At 36.3% G+C, this 22377-nt stretch overlaps 1 protein-coding gene across 6 annotated transcripts in view; it reads left to right on the top strand.

Moving 5' to 3' along the window:
- Nucleotides 1-22377, top strand: part of Kdm6a (lysine demethylase 6A) — a 256255-nt gene that overhangs the window by 90031 nt on the left and 143847 nt on the right. For all 6 annotated transcript variants that reach the window (XM_046420182.2, XM_058571463.1, XM_046420179.2 and 3 more), the window contains exon 3: nt 19547-19655. In XM_046420182.2, coding sequence (XP_046276138.1) covers nt 19547-19655 — 109 coding nt within the window. The remainder of the gene's footprint in view (nt 1-19546; nt 19656-22377) is intronic.

The raw sequence follows: 22377 nt of genomic DNA, 5'->3' as shown, positions 1-22377 counted from the left end.
CAACCCAATAGAGAACTGGACACAGCCTTTTAAACAGGTTGATAAGTCTTGAAAAAAATAATAAATTTAGCTATTAAATATTGGGAAAGAATTAGAGAACTGAAAATGAGCATTACTGATAGAGGATTTATTTGTTGAGCTTTGCTTGTGGGCTTATCAAAAGCTTAAATTGTGCTTTTCATTTGATTGGAATTTAAAGAAATATAAATTTGCTAAATTATGTTCATAGGGAAATAGAGACTTGGTTAACAACCACATACTCTTTAGTAGAAATAAATTATCGTTTAACTGTTCAGTAAAACACCAGGCAGATGTTAATTTTGAGATCTGTTTGTTTTGATGTGGAAAATAGTTAATACATTGAATGAAAGAAGTAGTTCATAAAATTAGATATAAAGATTTGTACTATATATAAGAAAAGATAATTGCAATGTAATCAGTATTTTGGAAATTGCGTGAAATGGTTCCCAAACTGTGACTAAAGGTTTATTTGTGGCTGGGCATGGTGGCACATGCCTGTAATCTCAGCAGCTCCAGAGGCTGAGGCAGGAGGATCTTGAGTTCAAAGCCAGCCTTAGCAAAAGCGAGATGCAAAGCAAATAAAATGCAAAATAGGTCTGGGGATGTGGCTCAGTGGTCGAGTGCTCCTGAGCTCAATCCCCGGTATGGTATCTCACCCTGCCACCAAAAAACCCCTGATCCATCCTCCCTCCCTCCCTCCCTCTCTCTCCATCCATCTATATGCATATGAAGATATGAAGTCTGAAAGGGTGTATTTAGATTTTTGGTGGTGAGGAGGTAAAACATTTCTTTGGGGGAGAGACCCTTGTTAGTTTTTCTAGTTGTAGAGTTTTTCTTCATTCAATAAATGTATCTAATTGCCTGCTATATTTTAAAAATTATAAAACTAAGCAGATTATTTTTTTCAGTCCTTTCATGCACTCTGAAGTGCTTGCTCTATCTTTTCCTGTGCATTTATTTATAAGGCAAAGGGAATGCATATTTTGCTACCTAAGATATTATTTTGAACACATATGTGTCTAGGACACAGCAAGCATAATAGATAAGGTATTTTACCTTCATGAAAACAGTCTACATAATTTTGCTGGAGATAGGTTTTGTTTGTATGTGTATATTTTTTAATCTCTACATTTAATGTGTCCCAGATGGAATGATAGAGAAAGATTACTGTAAGGTTATCTCTTTCTACCTCTAGGTATTAGTGTTGTTTTCTGTTGCTGTAATAAAATACTTGAGGTTGGATGCTTATGAAGAAAATAGATTGATTTTCCTTAAGTTTTGGAGGTCAAAAAGCATGGTGGCTATTGCTCTGGTGAAGATCCTGCGTGGTGTCATCATGGTGGGAGCATGTGTGTGTGAGAGAGAAGGTGAGATGGGAAACCCAGAGTATGATTTTGAGGTCAGACCTGCTCTTTTCTTACAACTGCCTTTCAAGAACTAACAGGATCTCACTTGAACTGTCTAATCCTATCTGAGAACTTAATTTCATCCTAGGATGGTGCCTCCAAGAATTTACCACCTATCATTAGGCCCCGCTTCTTAAACGTTCCAGACCACAATATTAGCATTACTCTCTGAACATTGCCGCACCGGAACCAAACTTCCAACACATGAACCCCTGGGGGACATACTCAAACTATATCCAAATTATGGCAGTAAATAATAGACCTGGTAGAATGTCTACTGCTTCATATGGGAGATCACAGGATCATTCTGGGCTTCACGAAAATCATTCTGAACTGAAATTCTATCTTATACTCTTCCTCAGCTTCATATTTTAAATGTACATTATTTTAAAGGTTATTCAAGGCTGAATTAACAAGCATAATTTGAATAAGGAGACTTGAAACAGTATACTTGAATGTACACCACCTGTACAGTGTTACATTAGCGTGCTACAGAAAAAAAATTGTTTGAAAAATAACTTAGCTGTAGTGTCAGAACAGTTTCTCTTTATTTAATGTTGGCCCTGGGCGTGTGTGTATGTGACTGTAGAATCCATTTATTCCTTTAGATGCATGTATTTATGACAAAGGTTTTGGAGTTAGTAAGTAAACTAGCAACTTGTTGGATGAGACAGTAGAGCCTAATTTGCTTTGTTGCAGCTTATTTTGGACCTTTGCCAAAAATACTAGAGAGAAAAATCAACATTAGGTTAAGTAGAAGGTATAATTCAGAAGAGACAAAGAAATAGGGTAAAACAGTTTAACATTTTTCACATATATACTACACTTTGTCTGAATTGGTGTATTATTATTATTGGCATTTATGTGAGTTTTGTAGTGCATTATAATTATACATAATAATGGAATTTGTTCTTGTATATTTGTGCAAGTACACAATAGAACAGTATAGTTTTGGCCAATTTCTGAAGTGGTATATTATATATACATTCGTGTATGTGTGTGTGTGTGTGTGTGTGTGTGTGTGTGTGTAATAGTGTGTTATTTTTCTGCAGCAGGTGGCTTTTAAATATGGGAAGTTCTCCTCCCCTTTGGATGTGTCTTAATAAAAATGATGATTCTGTCTCCTCCACCCCACCTCAAATTGAGATTCCGGGATTGTACCCAGGCCTCACTCATGCTAGGCAAGCTCTCTACCACTGATCTACACCAATCCACGATTGTTTTTTACAATGATTTAAAATAAAGAAAGGTGAGAAAAGAACTGAGGTTGTCTTTCGTGTAATGGGGAGAGTGGGGAAATGGAGATCTTAGGTGCTGCTTTTCTGCTTGTTATAGAGACAAGAGTAGGGGAGAGGTCCAGTGTGTAGAAGTATATGAGGAAGAGCTAATTATGGAGGTTTGTTTCGTTCCTTCTGTGGTCCTGGGGATTGAACCCAGAGCCTTACATATGCCAAGCAAATGCTGTACTACTGAGCCACTTTACCAGTCCCATGGAGGTTCTCTTTCTTAATATCACTTCAGGTCCCTAGGCATGGCCCCCTTTGAATACTTTACTGCTCAGAGGCTCTGGAGCCTTGCTGTTGGAATGTACCCTTGGCTGGTTAGTATCACTGTGATCTTGAGCACAGAATTTACTTTCTTTATGACTAAGTTTTCCTATCAGTGAAGTAAGGATAATAGACTTCATCATATAAAAATTGCCAGGTTTAAAGGAAATAAGTATATGGTAAAGTTCTGATGTAGAGCTTAGTACATATCAAGAATATAAATATTAGCTATCAATACTTTAACGACCAGGTTGTCTAGTCTGAGTTCAGTAGTGAAGTTGTGAGAATAATTTGCAATAGCATAGTGTTTTAAATAGTTTATTTGAAAAGAATGGTAAAGTGCTGGGATCATTTTTCAAATAATGCTTGCTTATCCATTAGCATTCAGCATATCACATGAGTGCAGAGTAGTAGTTCAGAGATATTGAGAAGTCTGTAACTGAGACTTATGTTTTTAATTTTTGCTATACGGACTATTGTGATGCAAAAGATGTGTATTAGTTGAAAACAGGAAAGAGTGGGATAGGGTAGCATAACAGATATATAAAATTCCTTTATCTTCTTTCAAATGTTAGCTATGGGTGACAGTTAATTAGGTTTCTGTTTGCTTCCCTTCATCCTTCTTGAATGTGTTAATGATTATGTCATAGGCTGTTGCTCCCCTCCCCTTTTCATGAGTAAAGAGGGTGATACACTTATTTTTATCTCTTAAAGACTTGGGAAGCGACATGTAACAAATGAAATTAAACCCCTATCTCTCACCCTGCACAAAACTCAACTCAAAGTAGATAAAAGACTTAGGCACCAGAACAGAGACTCCATGCCTAATAGAAGAAAAAGTAGACGCAAATCTTCATCATGTTGGTCCTACCTAGGATCTGATTTCCTCCTAACAAGACTCCTAAAGTGTAAGAAGTAAAATCAAGAATCAAAAACTGGGATGGATTCATATTAAAAAGCTTCTTCTTGGCAGAGGAAACAATCAATAACATGAAGAGAGAGCTTAGAGAATGGGAGAAATCTTTACACCTGCACCTCAGATGAGAGCATTAATCTCTAGGATATATAAAGAACTCAAAAAACTTAATACCAAAAACCCCCAAATAACCCAATCAATAAATGGGCTTAGGAACTGAAGAGACACTTCACAGAAGAAGAAATACAATCAGTCAACAAATATATGAAGAAATGTTCAGTGTCTCTAGCAATTAGAGAAATGCAAATCAAACAACTCTTCTCACCCTGCTCAGAATGGCAATTATCAAGAATACAAGCAACAATAAATGTTGGTGAGGATGTGAGGAAAAAGGCACATTCATACATTTCTGCTGGGACTGCATTTGCTGGTGAATGGATGGAGCTAGAGAATATCATGCTAAGCCAAACAAAATAAACTAATCCCAAAAAACAAAAGGCCAAATGTTTTCTCTGATATGTAGATGCTAATTCACAATGTGTGTGGGGGTGCTAGGGAAGAATAGAGTTACTTTAGATTAGGTAGAGGGGAGGGAGCACAGGGGTAGGAAGGATAGTAGAATGATTCACACTGGCACATTACTACCCAGTGTACCTATATGACTATAATTAGAGGGATTCTACATCATGTACAACCAGAAGAATGAGAAATTATAATCCATCTATGTAAGATGTATCAAAGTGCATTCTGCTGTCATGTATAACAAATTAGAACAAATAAAAAAAAATCTATTTAAAGGAAAATAAAAAATTCTCAGAAGCAGTAATTTCAGGCCTCACTGGAATGTTATTGTTCAGTAACATGGGCATCTATTTTCCTACTATGCCATTTTCAGCTGTGGCATCTACCTCATAGTCTTGAGCATTACCAAAGCTCGTGCCATCTGGTCAGATGGTAGGGAGAAGAGGGGCTGAAGCACAGTCTGTCTTTTTGCCTTATATCCCATTGGACAGAACTAGATCAGCAGGCCATAACTGCAGGAATTGTTGCAAATCTGCCTTTTTTCTATATAAATATGTGCAATTAGGTTTAGGGATTCTATTAACAAAGAAGAATATAGAGAGAATATCTGAGACATCTAGAATCTGAAGCAAGTTCCAAAATAATGTTTATATAAATATGTAAATATTAACAGTAAAGTAGACAAATACTTGTGCTTAATATATGTGTGCAATAGAACATGGTAGGCATTTTAAAAAATATTTGTTAACTTACGGGAAAGGGAACTTAATGTTTGAGGCCAGGACTCAGAGACTTTTCAGTATACATACCCTTTTGAATTGATGTGTAAATTCACTTTTTAAAAATAATAAATGGAATTTAAAAACATCTGAAGGTGAGGTCTGGTATGTAAGTACAGAAATAGCCATGTCATTAAGAGACAATAATGCTTAAGGTTGTCATTTTTAGTAACTCTTCTCTTGTTAAAAAATGTTGAAATTCAAAACAACAAAACAAAAAGTTGGTTCTTTGAATAAATAAATAAAATTGGTAAACCCTTACTTACACTAATGAAGAGAAAGAGAGAAAAATCAAATTACTAAAATTTGGGGTGAAAAAGAAAATTCCACAATGGACACTGTTGAAATACTGATAATTTAAGAAACCATTTTGAAAATTTATACTCTAATAGAAAAATCTTGAAGACATTGACAAATTTCTAGACTCATGTGATCTACCCAGTTGAAACAGGAGGAAATAGAAAATTTAAGCAGATTAATTTCAAGCAAGGAAATAGAAATTGCCATCAGAAACCTATCAGCTAAGAAAAGCCAAGTATCAGATGGATTCTCAGCTGAGTTCTACCAGACCTTCAAAGAAAAATTAACACCATTACTCAAAATTATTCCATAAAATAGAAAAGGAGGGAATCCTTTCAAACTCATTTTATGAAGCTACCAAAACCAGACAGCATATCAAGGAATGGAAACTTCAGACCAATATCCCTGATGAACATAGATGCAAAAAATTTTTAATAAAATTCTGGCAAATTGCATACAAAAACATATTAAAAAAATAGTACACCACGATCAAGTTGGGTTCATTCCAGGGATGCAAGGTTGGTTAAACCTACAAAAATCAATAAATAATTTAATTCATCACATCAACAGACATCAAAAGAGAAGAATCATATGATTATCTCAATAAATGCAGAAAAAGCATCGGACAGAATACAGCGTCTATTCATGTTCAAAACATTAGAAAAACTAGGGATAACAGGAACATACCTCAACATTGTAAAAACTATATATGTTAAACCCAAGGCTAGTATCATCCTAAATGGAGAAAAATTGAAAGCATTCCCTCTAAAAACTGGAACAAGACTGGAATGCCTTCTTTCACCACTTCTATTCAACATCGTTCTGGAAACTCTAGCCAGAGCATTTAGATAGAAGAAAGAAATTAAAGGGATACAAATAGAGAAGAATTCAAACTATCCCTATTTGCCGAAAACATGAGTCTGTATTTAGAAGACCCCCCAAAAAACTATTCCATAAAACTTGTATAACTCATGAATGAATTTAGCAAAGTAGCAGGATATAAAATTAACATTCATAAATCTAACTGTGTTTCTGTACATCAGTGATGAATCAGCTGAAAGAGAAATTAGGGAAACAACCCCATTCACAGTGGTCTCAAAAAAAAATTTTTTTTTTGAATCAGTCTAACAAAAGAGAAGACCTCTACAATCAAAATTACAGAACACTCAAGAAAGCAACTGAAGGAGACCTTAGAAGATAGAAGGATCTCCCATGTTCTTATATATGAAGAATTAACATTTTCAACATGGCCATACTTCTAAAAGCTATATACAGATTTAATGCAATTCCTATTAAAATCCCAATGATGTTCTTCATAGAAATAAAAAAGCAGTCCTGAAATTTATTTGGAAAAATAAGAGACCCAGAAGAGGCAAAGCAATCCTTAGCAAGAAGTGCAAAGAAGGAGGCCTCACAATACCAGACATTAAATTATACTACAGAGCCATAGTAACAAAAACAGCATGGTATTGGCACCAAAACAGACATGTAGACCAGTGGTACAGAATAGAAGACAGAGACAAACCCATATAAGTACAGTTACCTCATCCAAGACAAAGGCCCCAAAAACATACACTGGAAAAAAGATAACCTCCTCAACAAATGGTGCTGGGAAAACTGGAAATCCATGTGTAGCAAAATGAAGTTAATCTCATCTCATCCTGCACAAAACTGAACTCAAAAGTATATCAAGGACTTAGTCATTAGACCGGAGACCCTGTGCCTAATAGAGCAAAATGTAGGCCCAAATCTACATCATGTTGTTTAGGATCCAACTTCCTTAACTAGACTCCTAAAGCGAAAGAAGTATAATCAAGAATCAACAAATGGCATGGTATCAAACTAAAAAGCTTATTCTCAGCAAAGGAAATAATCATGAATGTAAAAGAGAACCTACAGAATGAGAGAGAATCTTTGCCACCTGCACCTCAGGTAGAGAATTACTTTCCAAGCTATATTAAAAATCTCAGAAAACTTAGCACCCCAAACCAAATAACCCATTCAATAAATGGGCAAAGGAACTGAACAGACAGTTCACAGAAGAAGTACAATCAATCAACATACACACACAAAAATGTTCAACATCTCTAGCGATTAGAGAAATGAAAATTTAAAAATATCTTGAGATTCCATCTCTAGTTAGAATGGCAGTTATCAGGAATATAAAATGCCGCAGTCTGGCTGGGCACAATCAGGAGCCACTTGTCAAAAGCCACTTTATCTATTGCTATCTCTAGATTATAATTTTTTAATAAGTTTGTAAGTGTGGCATAACATTCTAGCAATGTGTTTTTATCTTTGTGTGCTAATAATACATCATCCATATAGTGAAATATTTGTAGTTCAGGATTTTGATTTCTAAGTGGCTGGATTACTTTGTTAACATAAATTTGACACATAGTTGGGCTGTTAGCCATCCCTTGAGGGAGTACTTTCCATTCATATCTCTGATCAGGACCTTCATGATTCAGTGCAGGGATAGTAAATGCAAAACGTGGACTATCCTCAGGATGAATTGGAATTGAAAAAAAACAATCTTTAATATCTATAACTAAAACATACCAGGTTTTTGGCAAAGCAGACAACTGAGGAATCCCTGATTGAGCAGGTCCCATAATAACCATCTCATTATTAATGGCTCTTAAATCTTGCAATAATCTCCATTTACCAGATTTCTTTTTGATGACAAAAATGGGAGTATTATGGGGAGATACAGAAGGTTGTATATGTCCTTCTGCTAATTGTTGTTTGACCAGGTCATGGGCTGCTTGTATCTTTTCTTTAGTCAGGGGCCACTGAGGAACCCATACTGGTCTTTCTGATTTCCAAGTAATTTTTATTGTCTCAGTGGCCCTTTCTGAAAATCCAACCCATGTCTTTCTGTTCCTTGATCTATTTGTATTGGTGCTGCTATACCTTGTTCTTGTTTTTCTAATCTTTTTCCTTTCCTAAAACCTTATCTAGTCATAATAGTGGGTGCATTTTGGTTGATGTTATTTGTTAATGTCAAACCTAATTGATCTAGGACATCTCGTCCCCATAAATTTACGGGAAGATGATCCAATACATATGGCTGTATAGTTCCTTCACATCCTTCAGGATCCTTCCAATCTAATACCGTTGCACTTCTATGGGGATTAGTCGCCACTCCTAGGCCTCCAAGCGTTTGAGTGGCTTGTTGTAATGGCCAATGTTTTGGCCATTCTTGACGAGAGATGATGCTAAGGTCTGCACCTGTATCCAGTAGCCCATTAAATTCATGTCCTTGAATATTTAGTTTTAGCATGGGGCGAGAATCTAAATTTAAAGAAAGCATAGCCCAATCTACACCTGTGGAGCCTAATCCCTTGGAACCTCTTTCTACAGTACGACTGGAAAATTTATCATGCAGGCTGGGTATTATTAGTAACTGTGCTATTCTATCTCCTGGTGAAATTACTGATATACCCTTTGGAGAACTGGCTATAATTTTTATTTGACCTTCATAATCGGGATCAATTACCCCAGGACTTATCATAAGTCCTTTTAGAGTAGAAGAGCTGCGTCCCAATAATAAGCCTACTGTTCCTTTGGGAAGAGGTCCTTTCACCCCTGTGGGAATGATTTGAACTCCCATCTCTGGAGTTAGTACTGCTCTGGCGGAGGCGCAGATGTCCAACCCTGCGCTCCCTCTGTTTGTCTGATGAGGGATCTGATGGACAATGTGTCCTGGGCACTACCCTGATGGGGTTGCTGGGTTCCTCCAGTGCTCCGTATATTTGTGGTTTGGGGCCCCGGAGCATTGGGCCCCCCTGTCCATTTTCTGGCAATGGAGCCCGATGCCTTTCTCCACGATATCGTGGATAAACACCTGGTCCTTGTTCGTTTTTTGATAATGGAGTACCCTCTATGGTGGTTTGAGAACGGCATTCATTAGCCCAATGTCTCCCTCTACGGCATCGTGGGCAAATACCTGGTATTCTACTCCTTTGATACCTAGTTTTGTTAAACCCTCCTCCAATGGGGCAATTCCTTTTAAAATGTCCTGTTTGTTCACAATTGTAGCATGTTCTTGGCCTGGCATCTAAAGCCTGTTTTACTGCAGCTGCCACAATTTGCCCTTGTTCATTAATGTCTCTGGCATCTAAAGCCTGTTTTACTGCAGCTGCCATGACTTGCTCTTGTTCATTAATGTCTCTACATAATTTAATATATGTGTTTAAATCTTCATGTTTCCATGGTCTAATGATATCTCTGCACCAACGATTCGCTTGCTCATAAGCCAGGTGTTTTAGTAATGGCATTGCTTGTTCTGTATTCCCAAAAACTCTGGTAGCTGTTTGAATAAGCCTATCTACAAATTCAGCATAAGGTTCATTAGCTCCTTGTATTACCTTAGATAATTGACCTTGTAAACCTCCATGTCCTTGTAAAGTCTTCCATGCCTTAATTGCATCTGCAGCAATTTGTGCGTATACGCCAGGATCATATGCAATTTGTTGCTGCTGATCCTCATAAGGTCCCTTTCCTAACAACATATCTAGATTTCTCTGAGGATAACCAGCTGCTGCATTTCGCCTAGCCGTCTCCTTGCAAAATTCCTCATTGGCAACCTTCCATAACAGGTATTGTCCTCCATTTAGCACAGCTTTACACTTATTAGCCCAATCTGCTGGCATCATGTTCAAGTTGTTAATGGATTCGACCATGCTTACAGTGAAGGGTGCTTGAGGACCATAGGTTGTTACAGCCTCTTTTAGCTGCTTCACTGTTTTGAAATTTAAAACTTGGTAAAATCGCTGCCCTCCTGCCTCAAATACAGGGCATGTTAATATTTGAGATCTTGTCTCAGGATCCCAACTATCAACTGCGGGGGTTGGGGGCCTCCCAGCATATGGAGGTGGCGCTGTTGGTTGGACACTTACGCCCTCTGGTGATAGAAAGGTGTTAGTAGCAGTCTCCTGTTGTAACTTTCCCCCTGTTTTACACTTTCTTTCTCTGTCTGACTAGCTTGAGAGGCCTTCTCTTTTACTTGAATCTTTTCCTCTGTCTGACTAACTTGAGAGACCTTCTCTTTTACTTGAATCATTATGTCTTCTCCTTCCTCTACCATTGTCTGAACTGAAGGCTTTGGACTAAGCAAACAAGATATGAACGTCCACAATGGCAATGTGCCATCTGGCAGAGTCCCTGGGCTTTTCTTTTCTATTCTTTTTAAATCTTCACCATGATGGTTCCATTGTGATATATTTAACAACTCCTCCTTAAAAAGCCATGGGCTACATTTTTGTATTGTATCAACGTATGCCCTGATTGTTCTTGATTTTACTGAGATGCCTCCTTCCTCTAACAATTTACTTAACACTCTTTCAGTTTGTTTTTTACTAATTTCTGATCCCATATTTCTACTATAATACAACCCAACAAGATGACGCCAAACAAAACCGAGACAGAATGAAATAAAAAGGGAACAACAAAAAGTCATTATAGCCTTTCTATCCTCCTGACATGTGCATCCGTCCTTTCTCCCTATCTGTTCCTCAGACGTAAATAGTTTTTCCTCAGACGTGAGCGGTTTTTCTTCCGTCTCACTCATCTCCAGGGACAGGCAACTTAAAACAAAAGTGAAGCAAAATAAAAGAGGAATCTTAAAATGGCTACCCATCCTCTCGCCCTGCCCTCAGGGGCGAGCAGTTTCACTTACCCTCAGTCGCTCCCCGTGCGAGCCACCAAATGCCGCAGTCTGGCTGGGCACAATCAGGAGCCACTTGTCAAAAGAAACTAACTTTATTTTTAGAACCACACACGCCAAACAAAACAGCCTCTCAGGAAAAACCCTCAGAGCCTCAACTGCCACCACCGGCTTTCCACAAGCCTCTCTCTCCCACACAAGCTTTTCTCCACCTCCCACAATCCTCCTGCTCTTGAGGCCGATTGGCTGGGTCACGTGGGCAGAGCCAAAAAAGTCCCCCAATGAGCAGCTCCGTGGTCTGAAAGGGCAGGGAAACAGCCCAATGAGCATCACCGCAGAGGAGCCAATCAGCTAGATGTTGCTGGGGCCACTGTGAGCCAATCATCAGCCAGCAGCTGGACGTTTGCTGGCAGCTGGAAGTTTGCTGGGGCCCCTTTGGCTGTGGCTCTCAACAATAAGTAATAGTAAATGCTGGTGAGGATGTGGGGAGAAAGGCACTCATACATTGCTGGTGGGACTGCAAATTAGTGCAACTAAGGAGTTTGGACATTATTTAGAAAACTTGAAATGACACTGCCATTTGACCCAATTATCCCACTCCTTGGTCTATACCCAAAGGACTTAAAATCAGCATACTACAGTAATGCAGCCATATCAATGTTTATACCAGCTCAAATCACAATAGCTACACCGTGGAACTAACCTAGATGCCCTTCAAAAGATGAATGGATGAAGAGAATGTGGTATATGTACTGGAATATTTTTCAGCCTTAAAGAAGAATGAAATTATGACATTTGCTGGTGAATGGATGGAGCTGGAGACTATTGTGCTAAGTGAAATAAGCCAATCCCCAAGAAAACAAAGGCTAAATGTAGCGCGCTTGCCTGGCATGCGTGCGGCCCGGGTTCGATCCTCAGCACCACATACAAAAACAAAGATGATGTGTCCGCCAATAACTAAAAAATAAATATTAAAATTCATTTTCTCTCTCTCTCTCTCTCAAAAAAAAAAAAGATATTTTTAAATACTATCAGGCCAAGGAATTGCTGACTACTTGGAAAGGTCCAGATTTTTGTTCTGATTTATGAGGTGTGTTTCTGGAAGGGTATTATTAACTTTAACCGTGTGGATATTTTTAGGTCCTTTTTCTCCTCCTTAAAGAAATCAGATGGTTAATACATTTTTTTTTTATTATTCTGGAAATTCAAAGCAGTGAATAAACTAATCATAGACTTAATCGAGAGGTATACTCACACGTTGTAATTCAACAATTACTTTTGTGTGTTATTACATGTTATATGTACTGTACATAATTGCATGATATGTCCCTTTACTCATAATGTAGAATGAAACACTCTTAAGTGGGTGACAATAGTGGTAGTTTGACAGAAACACCTTTTCCTGATTTTATCTGGATTTCTATAATGTCCTTTTACTGATGTATGTCAGAAGCAGCAGTGGTGTTCTATAGTTGCATAGTTTATCACCTCTAGGAGTATCTGAATATGAAGTTGTTAAAATATATATGGAGTTTGTGGGATAAGAAAGTTTGAAAATGGTACAGGGTTAGAGTAGGGTAGGCAAAAAGAAGTGGACCTAAGTATCAAGAGCAAATAATTAATTGGAGGTTTAGGAACAGGAAGCATAATAATAAATCACAGTGCTTGAAGAGTGGTTTTTGTTTAGGGTTATGAGTTGGAATGACAGCAGTTCAGGCACATCAAGTGGTAGTGATGCTATAATACGGTATTCATTGCAATTGGGAAATGATATTTAAGAAGAAAAGGAGAATGGTTACAAGCAAAGTGGTAGGGAAAACAGCAGTAATTTGATTAGATGTGTAGGGATAAAGAAATGCTTTGAATTGGTGCTGTTAATGATGAGGAAACTTTTTGAACAGGGCAAAATTTTAATTATTGCTTGATAAATTTTTAAGATTATGTTTGGATGTCTAAATGGGAAAAGTCCAGTATGTTGTTGAGAGTTAAAAGCTTTTTTAGACTTGTTAGTATGGAGGCTTATCGAAGACTGGAGTTGTCTTCACTCCTTTTTTCTTTTCTATTATTTTGGTAAGGAGTATTTAAACGAAATTTATAGGGCTCAAAAGTGACTCTTAGTATCTTTGGTTAAGAGTAAAGGTAATGAAGTTGGAGTCAAAGAAGAAAGAGGAGTTAGAAAGGCATAAAAATTAGAAAAGAGCAGAAAACAAATGATGTGGAGGAAAATAAAAATTATTTTAAGGAAGCAGGATTCGCCCTGCTTTGATTTGTGATGTCTAGCAGTCACATTCATGACTGTGTTCATTAATTAGTGACTAGCATAATAGTGTGTAAAATACACATAACAAAAAACTTACCATCTTAACCATTTTATTTGTGTCTTTCACTGTTGTTAAATACATTCTCATTGTTGTGCTGCCAGTTTCCAGAACACTTTTCATCTTCAAAACTGAAACCCCAAAATACTTGTAATATTCATCCCCTTTAAATAAGAAAGGTTCTTCTTTTCCTTCTAAAATAATAGGTTGAGCACCCCGAATCTAAAAATCCAAAATCCTGAATTTTTTGATCACCGATAGGACATTCCATGTAGAAAATTCTATACCTGACCTCCTGTGAAGGGTTGTAGACAAAATGAAGCTGTATTAAAAATATTGTATAAAATCACTTTCAGTCTATGTGTATAAAGTGTATATGGAACAAATGAATTTTTTGTTTATATTTGGGTGCCATTCCCTAACATTATGTACATGTAAACATTTCAGGATGTGAAAATATCTGAAATTGGAAAAAATTTGATCCCAAGAATTTTGGATAAGGGCTACTCAACCTATAGTAGTGTTGAAATTATGTATTGACTGGTCTTTTATTGAGAAACTTGTGAATTTTTAAAAACCATGATTCTTAAAAATCTATATTTTTTCTTGTATGATTATTTTTTAAAAAAGTTTATTTTTTAGTTTTAGGTGGACACAATATTTTACATTTATGTGGTGCTGAGGATTGAACCCAGTGCCTCATGCATGCTAGGCAAGCACTCTACCACTGAGCCACAACCCCAGCCCCTCTTGTATGATTCTTAATGGGCTTTTAGAATCATAGAAGGTCAAAAATAGAGCTTAGTATGATATCCCACGTAAGAAGTCTTATTCCTTTCTCTCACTCAAATAGCTTCATACTTAAGTTCTTTGCATAGATATGAGCCAAAGATGGCCCATTTAATTGTGGGCATGGTTTAAGGTTTCTTCCTCTCTGATTGAACTCAATTATGTTTGTTCTTTTTTTGTGTGTGTGTACTGGGGAGTGAACCCAGGAGTACTTAACCACTGAGCCACATTCCCGGCCCTCTTTATTTTTAATTTTAACATATGGTCTCAATAAGTTGGTTAGGCTGGCTTTGAACTCACGATCCTCCTATCTCAGCCTCTAGAGCTGCTGGAATTACAAACCACTGTGCCCAGATATGCTTGCTTTTAAGTTAATACCCATACAGCGATCTGATATTTGGAGTTACCCAAAATGTAATTAGTATTCTCTCCTAAGTGATAGCTTTTTAAATATTTGAGTACAACATCCCCTGTGATTCTCTTCAGTTATACTCAGTTAAAAGAAAAAAAAATGGGGGCACTGGAATTGAACCAAGTGTTTTGTGCATGGTAAGCATGTGATCTACCACTGAGCTATACATACACTCTCAGTCCCCAGATAATTTTCATGTGACAATTTATTTTCACATCCTTCACCAAATGATAGCCCTTTATTTTGTTATAGCCTGATAAAATGTAATACTGAGAACAGAGGATAATGTTAGCCATCTGATCATATTAGACTTTGGTGAGCTGATTATTGTTGTTGATCTGTATAATATACTTTATTAATTTGTGCCACGATTACTTTTTTAGTAGGCATATTTCATGGGTGACACATTGATTTGTAATCTGCTTAAATCCCTTAATCTGTTTTAAGGTCTTCTGGCTACTAAACCATCTTGCATGGGGTATTTAAATCTATATTTAAATTTTTTCTACTATTTATAATGTCACCTAGCTATTTCAGTTAACCTTTTAATTGAAAAAAAAGCCTATGTTTAAAAATCCTAAAATATTAACAGTACATTAATTTAGTTAGGCACTGACTATATTCATCATATAATATTAATACTTAACATTTTAAAAATAAATTAGTTATCTGTGTTCATGAGCTCTAAATTTTATCTGGCAAGGATTAGCTATAGAGGGTAATGTAATGTTATTACCAATAGCTATAAACAGTTATTGTTCTGGGATAACTGATTTTTCAAGTAATAAAAATAAAGCAGAACCAGGCATGTAGATGCATGCCTATAATCCAAGCTGCTCCAGAGACTAAGGCAGGAGGATTGCAAGGCTTTCTCAAAATAAAAAATAAAAAAAAAAAAAAGCTAGGAATGTAGCTCAATGGTAAAGCATCCCTGGATTCTGTCTCCAGTACTGGGGGAGGGGGAGCGATTGAGAGGGGAGCAAAGGAGATGCCAAACACAAATTATAGTGAATGTTATAGAAAATGTCGCTAAGATGGGAGGAATACCTGACTGGGAGGATCTTTGTTTACTCTCCTGTGCTTTTAGTATTTAATGATAAACTTTCCTTCTAAATGTGTTTTTGTAGTAGATAGTGAAGATAACAGATGTGTGGCGCACCAGCTATAAACAGTTACAGGATATAACAATGATTTTGGTGTGGTGGGTATTGCTTGTTCCCATTACAAGATATTATTAATTTTGTGGGCTTTTCATTTATAAACTTAAGAAATTTACTTTCCTAATAATTAATAAATGGATTGAATATTCAGTTGTTTTAAGCCTTAAAAATATCTATATTTGCACTGTCCAAAATGGTAACTATTAGCAATATGTTTATTTTCATGTAAATAAGTGTTCAGTGGAACATTTAAAAAAATTCAGTTGTTTATTGCATTACCCATGTTTAACCTGCTTAAGAGCCACCCATTTCTACTGGCTATCACAATGGACATCACAGATTATAGGCATTGCAGAAAGTTCTTTGTAGAATGATCGTTAATCTAGTTACAGGTGATTTTCATCTTACTATCCTTACACTGAAGGTATAGGATGGATTCTAGGGGAAAGCATAATAATTCTTTAATGATTGTTACATAAAGAGAAATGATATAGGTTAGTAATAAAAAAATCTAGGAAAGCGATTAACAAAATAAAGTTTTTATATATGCCTACTGTAGAGTTTCTATTTTTAAGACTTATAGTTTAGTCATTTTTCTCTCCAGTTATGTACAAGCACACACTCTATATGGGGATGATTTTATTTGTGCATATGCCAAATAAAAAATATAAGCAAGAAGGAGGTTTCACTGTGCTGCCTAGTCTCAAACTCCAGGACTCAAGCGCTCCCCTCCCCCCAACAGCTGGGGCTACAAGGGTGTGCCACCACATCTTGCTTAAAAGTAACCCTTTTAATAGGAAATATTTTTGGTTTATAGTGATTCCAAAAGCTTGGTCTGGTGACCAGTGCCAATCCAGTAATAAGGAAAAGGTTTTGAGAAAAAGGAAAAAGAAGTTTTAGTGCTTTGCTAGTAGAGGAGAAACACAGTAGATTCCTGTCCCAGATGCTGTGATTCTAACTGCCAGTGGGAAACAGTAGGCTTTCAAAGAGTGAGATACATAGGCTGCACTACAGCTGTGCCTTGTCATTTATTTATAGCCTTGAGAGAGTGCTGTCTTTTTTTTTTTTTTTTAAAGAACTTCAGGTGCCCGAAGTCTGGATTCCTTCATTCCTATGGTCCATGAGCCCAAGGACAGATAACTTGGCCTCAGACAGGAGAAGGTTACATGCTTCCTTCATGGTTAGGGAAAGGGAGAGGGAAAAGGAGGAAAAGAACAAGTCAGTTTTAAAGTAAGCTGCAGAGGCAGAGCAGCATTGGTTATATTCAAACCATGAAATGGACACCTTTTATAATAGGTGTTTACCAGACCTTTGTTCTAAGTCTAATCCTGTATCTTATATGTTTACCATTAGCCCTTTGAATAAAAAAATTATAAAAATTTGTTTTTAGTAGTATTGGAAACTATCTTATTTATTTTCCTTTGCTCATTAAAAATTATGTTAGGATTTGATCTGATATCAAAATTACCTTAAACATGCCAAATACATTCATGAAATTTTACTTAAATTATAACATAATATGCTTAGAAATTTTATTCTGCCTTTTTACTCATTTTGATCTTGTTTGATATTTGGCTTTATCAGCATCATCTTTCAACATTGATGTCTATTTAGTAGGTACGTAGTGACTTTGTGGGGAAATTGTTAAGAATCTGTTAATCCAACCAGAAGTATAGGGTAGGTGAATTTAAATCCACCCTTTCTCATTTTTAGCTGGTGTTATGTTTTATAATGATTAGAGATATGTATGATATTAATAATTTCAAGCATGTTCCTTTATTTTTTGAGAAAGGGAATATAAGCAACAGGTAACCATGGTAGTGGTATGGCATCAAGGGTGGTAGGAAGAAGTATAGGATGTTGGCATCTTTTTTTGCTTAAATCATTAAAGAAAATTTCTTTGTGATTTTATGGAAACAGAAGCTTTCTTGCTTTGCTAGCAAAGGAGAAACACAGGGGACTAGGGGCTGTGACTCTCATGATTTTATCTTGAATACTTTCACCATCATTTGCTTATAAATTTAATGTTAATCAGCTCTAAGAGGTTGTCAGGAATAACTAATGAGTTAAAACAGACAACTATTTTAAGGAATCTTTTATTTACAATAACATTATTAGCTTTAGAAAGTCATTTTATTTAATGTAAAATTAGGAATTGTCATTCTGTGGCCTAATTTTATGAATTTCTCTCATTATAAAGCTCTGTAATAAACTGTATTTTGTACTCTAACCATCTGCCAGATAAGAATTATATATGCCTTAAATAAAGAAGATCTTGTAATTTCATGCTTCCAAATTATAGTAATTTCTGAGATTTCAGTGTAGCACTCAGACTCTTTTAATTATAGAGAAGGAGAGTGATTTAGTTTTCAGTGATTGTGATTTGGTATGTATGTACATTGAGATAGCTAAGGGTGGGGAACTGAAGACAGATCTTTTAGAAATTTTAGGCTTTAAGCATGAGAGGATCAGCCCAAATTTGCCTTGTGTAGTATGGGTTCTCCAAACTTGCTTGGGTAAATTGTAGGTTATACATTTTGAAACTGTCCATAAAATGGTCCATATTTCATAGGTGAGAAAAAACGAAGGCCTTCTAAGTAGGTACTCATCTCAAGAAAACTCTGAAAATGGTGGTAAAACAATTTTTTTTTATTATTATGGAAGCTATGAGTTCCTTTCTTCATGTGAACCAAACTTAGGAGTGTATCTATAGAGATTTGAAAAATCACACACATTTCTTACTTTAATGATGCCAGGACATATATAACAGAGCAACAGTGGTGTGGAGTATTTAGTTGTTAGCAGGGAAATTTGGACGACATTATTGGGCAGCTTGAAAGAGTTGGCTCAGTAGTAGAGTGCTCCCAGGTTCAATCCTAGCACATAATAAAAACAAAAAACCAGAACTGAAAGAGGATACACTCCTCAGTGTCTGCAGCATATGACAATTGGAGTTTATATAGTTAGGCTTTAGAACTCTGTTCTGTGTCATTCATTTTTCTCCTTGCAGTCTCCTGAATTGTGCTTTTTAAAAAAGGGGGTGGGGAGAGAATTGATACCTTTATGGTATTGTTGTTTTTTCCTTTGGAGGAGTAAAAGCCAGAGTGATTATATAAGCTCGTATTGGAGTCTAGGTAAGATTAGGAATGGAGTTAGAGGTGGTATGTTTGAAGTATATCACAAGGAGAAGATAAACAAAAGGTTGTCTATGGTAACTTAAATCTGGTAGGTTCTGGCAAAAAGCCAGTTCAGTATAAATGCTATTTTTATTACTCTAGAGATTTTACAAATTCTCACATAATTCAACATGTTTCTTCCTGCCTGTGTGAAAGATGGATGATTGTTTGTATTTGAGGGTAGGTTTGTTTATGTCAACAGGGACCACAGTAATAATTTAGATTTTCAATTTAAGAATAAAGTTATCAAGTGTTCCTACATTATTTGATTTGGCCAGTATTGTTTGCATTTTATAGATGGAAAAATCACTTAGACCATATATAACTAGTGGGTCTTTGAATAAATACTTAGTTAAGGAAGCTATTCCTTCTGAAGAACACTACAATGAATATGTCTGATATAGAAGTGAAACATATAGAAATATAGACTTCTTAGGTGATTGAATGGAGGATATATGCATTATCTCAGGAAGGATGTCCATGTTGGGATTTTATCTTTGTATTAAATATTTGTATTTTTTATTTCTAGGCTGTTCGCTGCTACGAATCTCTAATCTTAAAAGCTGAAGGAAAAGTGGAGTCTGATTTCTTTTGTCAATTAGGTCACTTCAACCTCTTATTGGAAGATTATCCAAAAGGTAATTTTTTTCCCTTGTTAATTTCTATTTGATTAATATATATGTTTAAAGTAACTGTAATTATGCCCTATTGAAGGGTACTACCATTTTTACTTCTAAGAAATCATAAGCTCATGAACATTGTAAACAGAAAGAAAAGTGGATAGATGGAGAAATGTTGTGTAATTCTGTGTAAATCATCAATAAGTTGTCCATTCAGTAAAACTTACAACCTCCTACATATGCAATGTCATTTCGGTCTGTCTTGTTAAAAATCCTTCCCTTTAAAGGTTCTGTCATAGTAGAAAGTGATCCATTTTTCTCATTGGAGGTGGTCTGAGAAGTTCCTGGAGAGGGGGACCTCAACTCAGGGAAAATGGGGTTCTTAACAAACTTTGCAAAAATGAATTCAAGGTTGTGTCAATCAGGAGATACATAACAGATTTACTTAGGAAAGCAGAGACATATTCTAGGAGAATGTGGAGTATCGCAAATGACAAACGCTTCTGGGATAAAGCAAGGAATACACATTTAAGGAAGCATGTGGCCATCTCAAAAGCAAGAGGTAGAAACCCTTTGGCCTGGGCCATTAATTTTTACAGAGGGAACGTAGACTGGAATAGAGGTGGAGCCGGGCCAAGTTAGGTGATTTTGTGCTTATTTTTCTAATGCTTGCTTGCCCGTTGTCAGCTCCTATTATGTTACTTTTTGTAGACATGGAAGCAGGTCAGATGCACAGGCTGGGTTGCTGATGAGTTGTTGGTTATGCATTTTAGGGTTCAAGGCATTTTCTTGCATTCCGGTGACTTAAGGGCACTTTCTTTTGAGACTTCGTGTCCCTTCCTTTTTCTGTATCCCCAAATTCTTATCTCGGTTTGATATAGGTATTTGTACATTGGTGGATATTTTGGCAAGGTTACACAGACTCAGCCTTCTTTATCTTGGCTTTAAAGCCTGTCCACATTAGCTTGAAAAGATTTGAATGAAAATCTGATATGTAGTCATGTTGTAAGGTAGATAAAACAGAGATATTGGTTAGATATGAGCTGGAACCTTGAATAAAACCAGACTTTTATTCATTTGAAATTTTTTTCTTTAAGAAATGAGTTAAATGACTGAAAATAATTGGTCTTAAAGACATGCCTTTTTCATGGTATTAAGTTGCTAACTCATACAATTACTCACTTAGGAAATTAATAGCACCTGCAGATAACCCCTACCTCCATACCAATGGAAGAATCCACAGCAAAGGAAAACTTAACTTACAAGCACAGGAACATCTTAAACTTTTGATAATAGTAAACATCTTGATGTGCAGTAGATGTGTAATTCAGGCTATCAGAGAGTGCCTTTAGTAGGCAGAACACATGATAGTTTCAGGGCTAGAGTGAAGGATTGTTGGTATTTCATGTTGATGTTTTATTATACCACTTGAAAATGTGATTTTAGTATGAAAGATGCATACTCCTCTATGATATTTGAAGTTAGACTTATTTCCCAGTCTAGCTCTACTATTTATAGCTTTAGATTATATAAATATCTTTGAGTTTCCGTGTTCTAAACTATAAAGGCAGGGGAGGGTAGATAATAGCTCAGGGGCTTGTGATTATTATGTGATACTAGTTAGTACTTAAGAAAATGGCTTCAGTTCAACAGGATAATAGGTATTAATAATTACTTAACACTCCAGTTAAAACTGTTAACTTAAAAGGAGCTATTATACCACAAATATATAGAATGCTATGCAATCTAATATTTTAGTGCTACACCTTTATGTATTTGGAGAGCATACTAATTTGACAGCAGATAAACAGAGTCTAAGACTTGAAAATTGGGTGTACATTTGGGGCTATATGTCCTTTCTCCTTAGTGGTTATTTAGGGATATATCTTTTAGCTTTTAAAACATTATTTTTTAAATGGATTTAGATATATTTTCCAATGTAAAAAGTTTGGCTATGAAGATAATAAAGAATTCACGGATATTTGGAGGTTTTTTGGTGGGGAGGGGATAAGTAGAGTGTTGGGCATGTGGCAATTAGGCTATGTTGGCAAACTAGCTGATGGGATTGATCTAGTAAAGTGAGAGAAGGAGGAGGATAGCCTAAGGATCTAAGTACTTGAAAAGATGTACTCCCTAGACCCATTTACTATTATATAGATGAACTGGCCATTGATAGGTAGGAAGTAGCTTGATTAGTTTGTAATAGTAGGAAGAGGAAGGAGAGAGTGGATATAGAGGTATACAAAGGTATTTCAGTATATTTTAATATTTCAAGCTGGTGGCTTCTGTTTACTAAGATGTGAGTTTCTATTTAGTGTTTTGAATTTTCCCTGAGACTTTTTGGGCTACATTCTTTCCCTCTTAAAAAAAAAAAATCCTGTTAAAATGTGAACTAGTGAATTCTTTCTGTGAATTCCCTTCATCTTTGTAAAAGTCTGAAACTAGAACCAGTTTCTAATAGCACACTCACCTCCCCCATGTACTCACCCACACTCAAGCCGCTGCCACCACCACCACCACCACCACATTAGTTGCCTCAGGCTGCTTTTTCCTTCTTTCTTTGCGACCTGTATAAGATAAGAGAACCACCAAACCCAGGCAAATAAATGTTTATTTTTAGACAACACATTATACACCGTAACTTTTTGAAAGTAAACATGAACCATACAATGAACGTGTAATTCTATGAACAAACTGCTTTAGGTATTCTTATGTAGGGGACTTATGACCTTCTTATTCT

Source organism: Marmota monax, unplaced genomic scaffold (genome assembly GCF_021218885.2).
Source record: "Marmota monax isolate L192 unplaced genomic scaffold, Marmota_monax_Labrador192_F-V1.1 WCK01_AAM20220418_F8-fsc00225, whole genome shotgun sequence".
In the NCBI taxonomy this organism is placed as follows: Eukaryota; Metazoa; Chordata; class Mammalia; order Rodentia; family Sciuridae; genus Marmota; species Marmota monax.
Note: the sequence above shows the minus strand (reverse complement) of the source record. Positions and strands in the feature narration are given on the sequence as shown.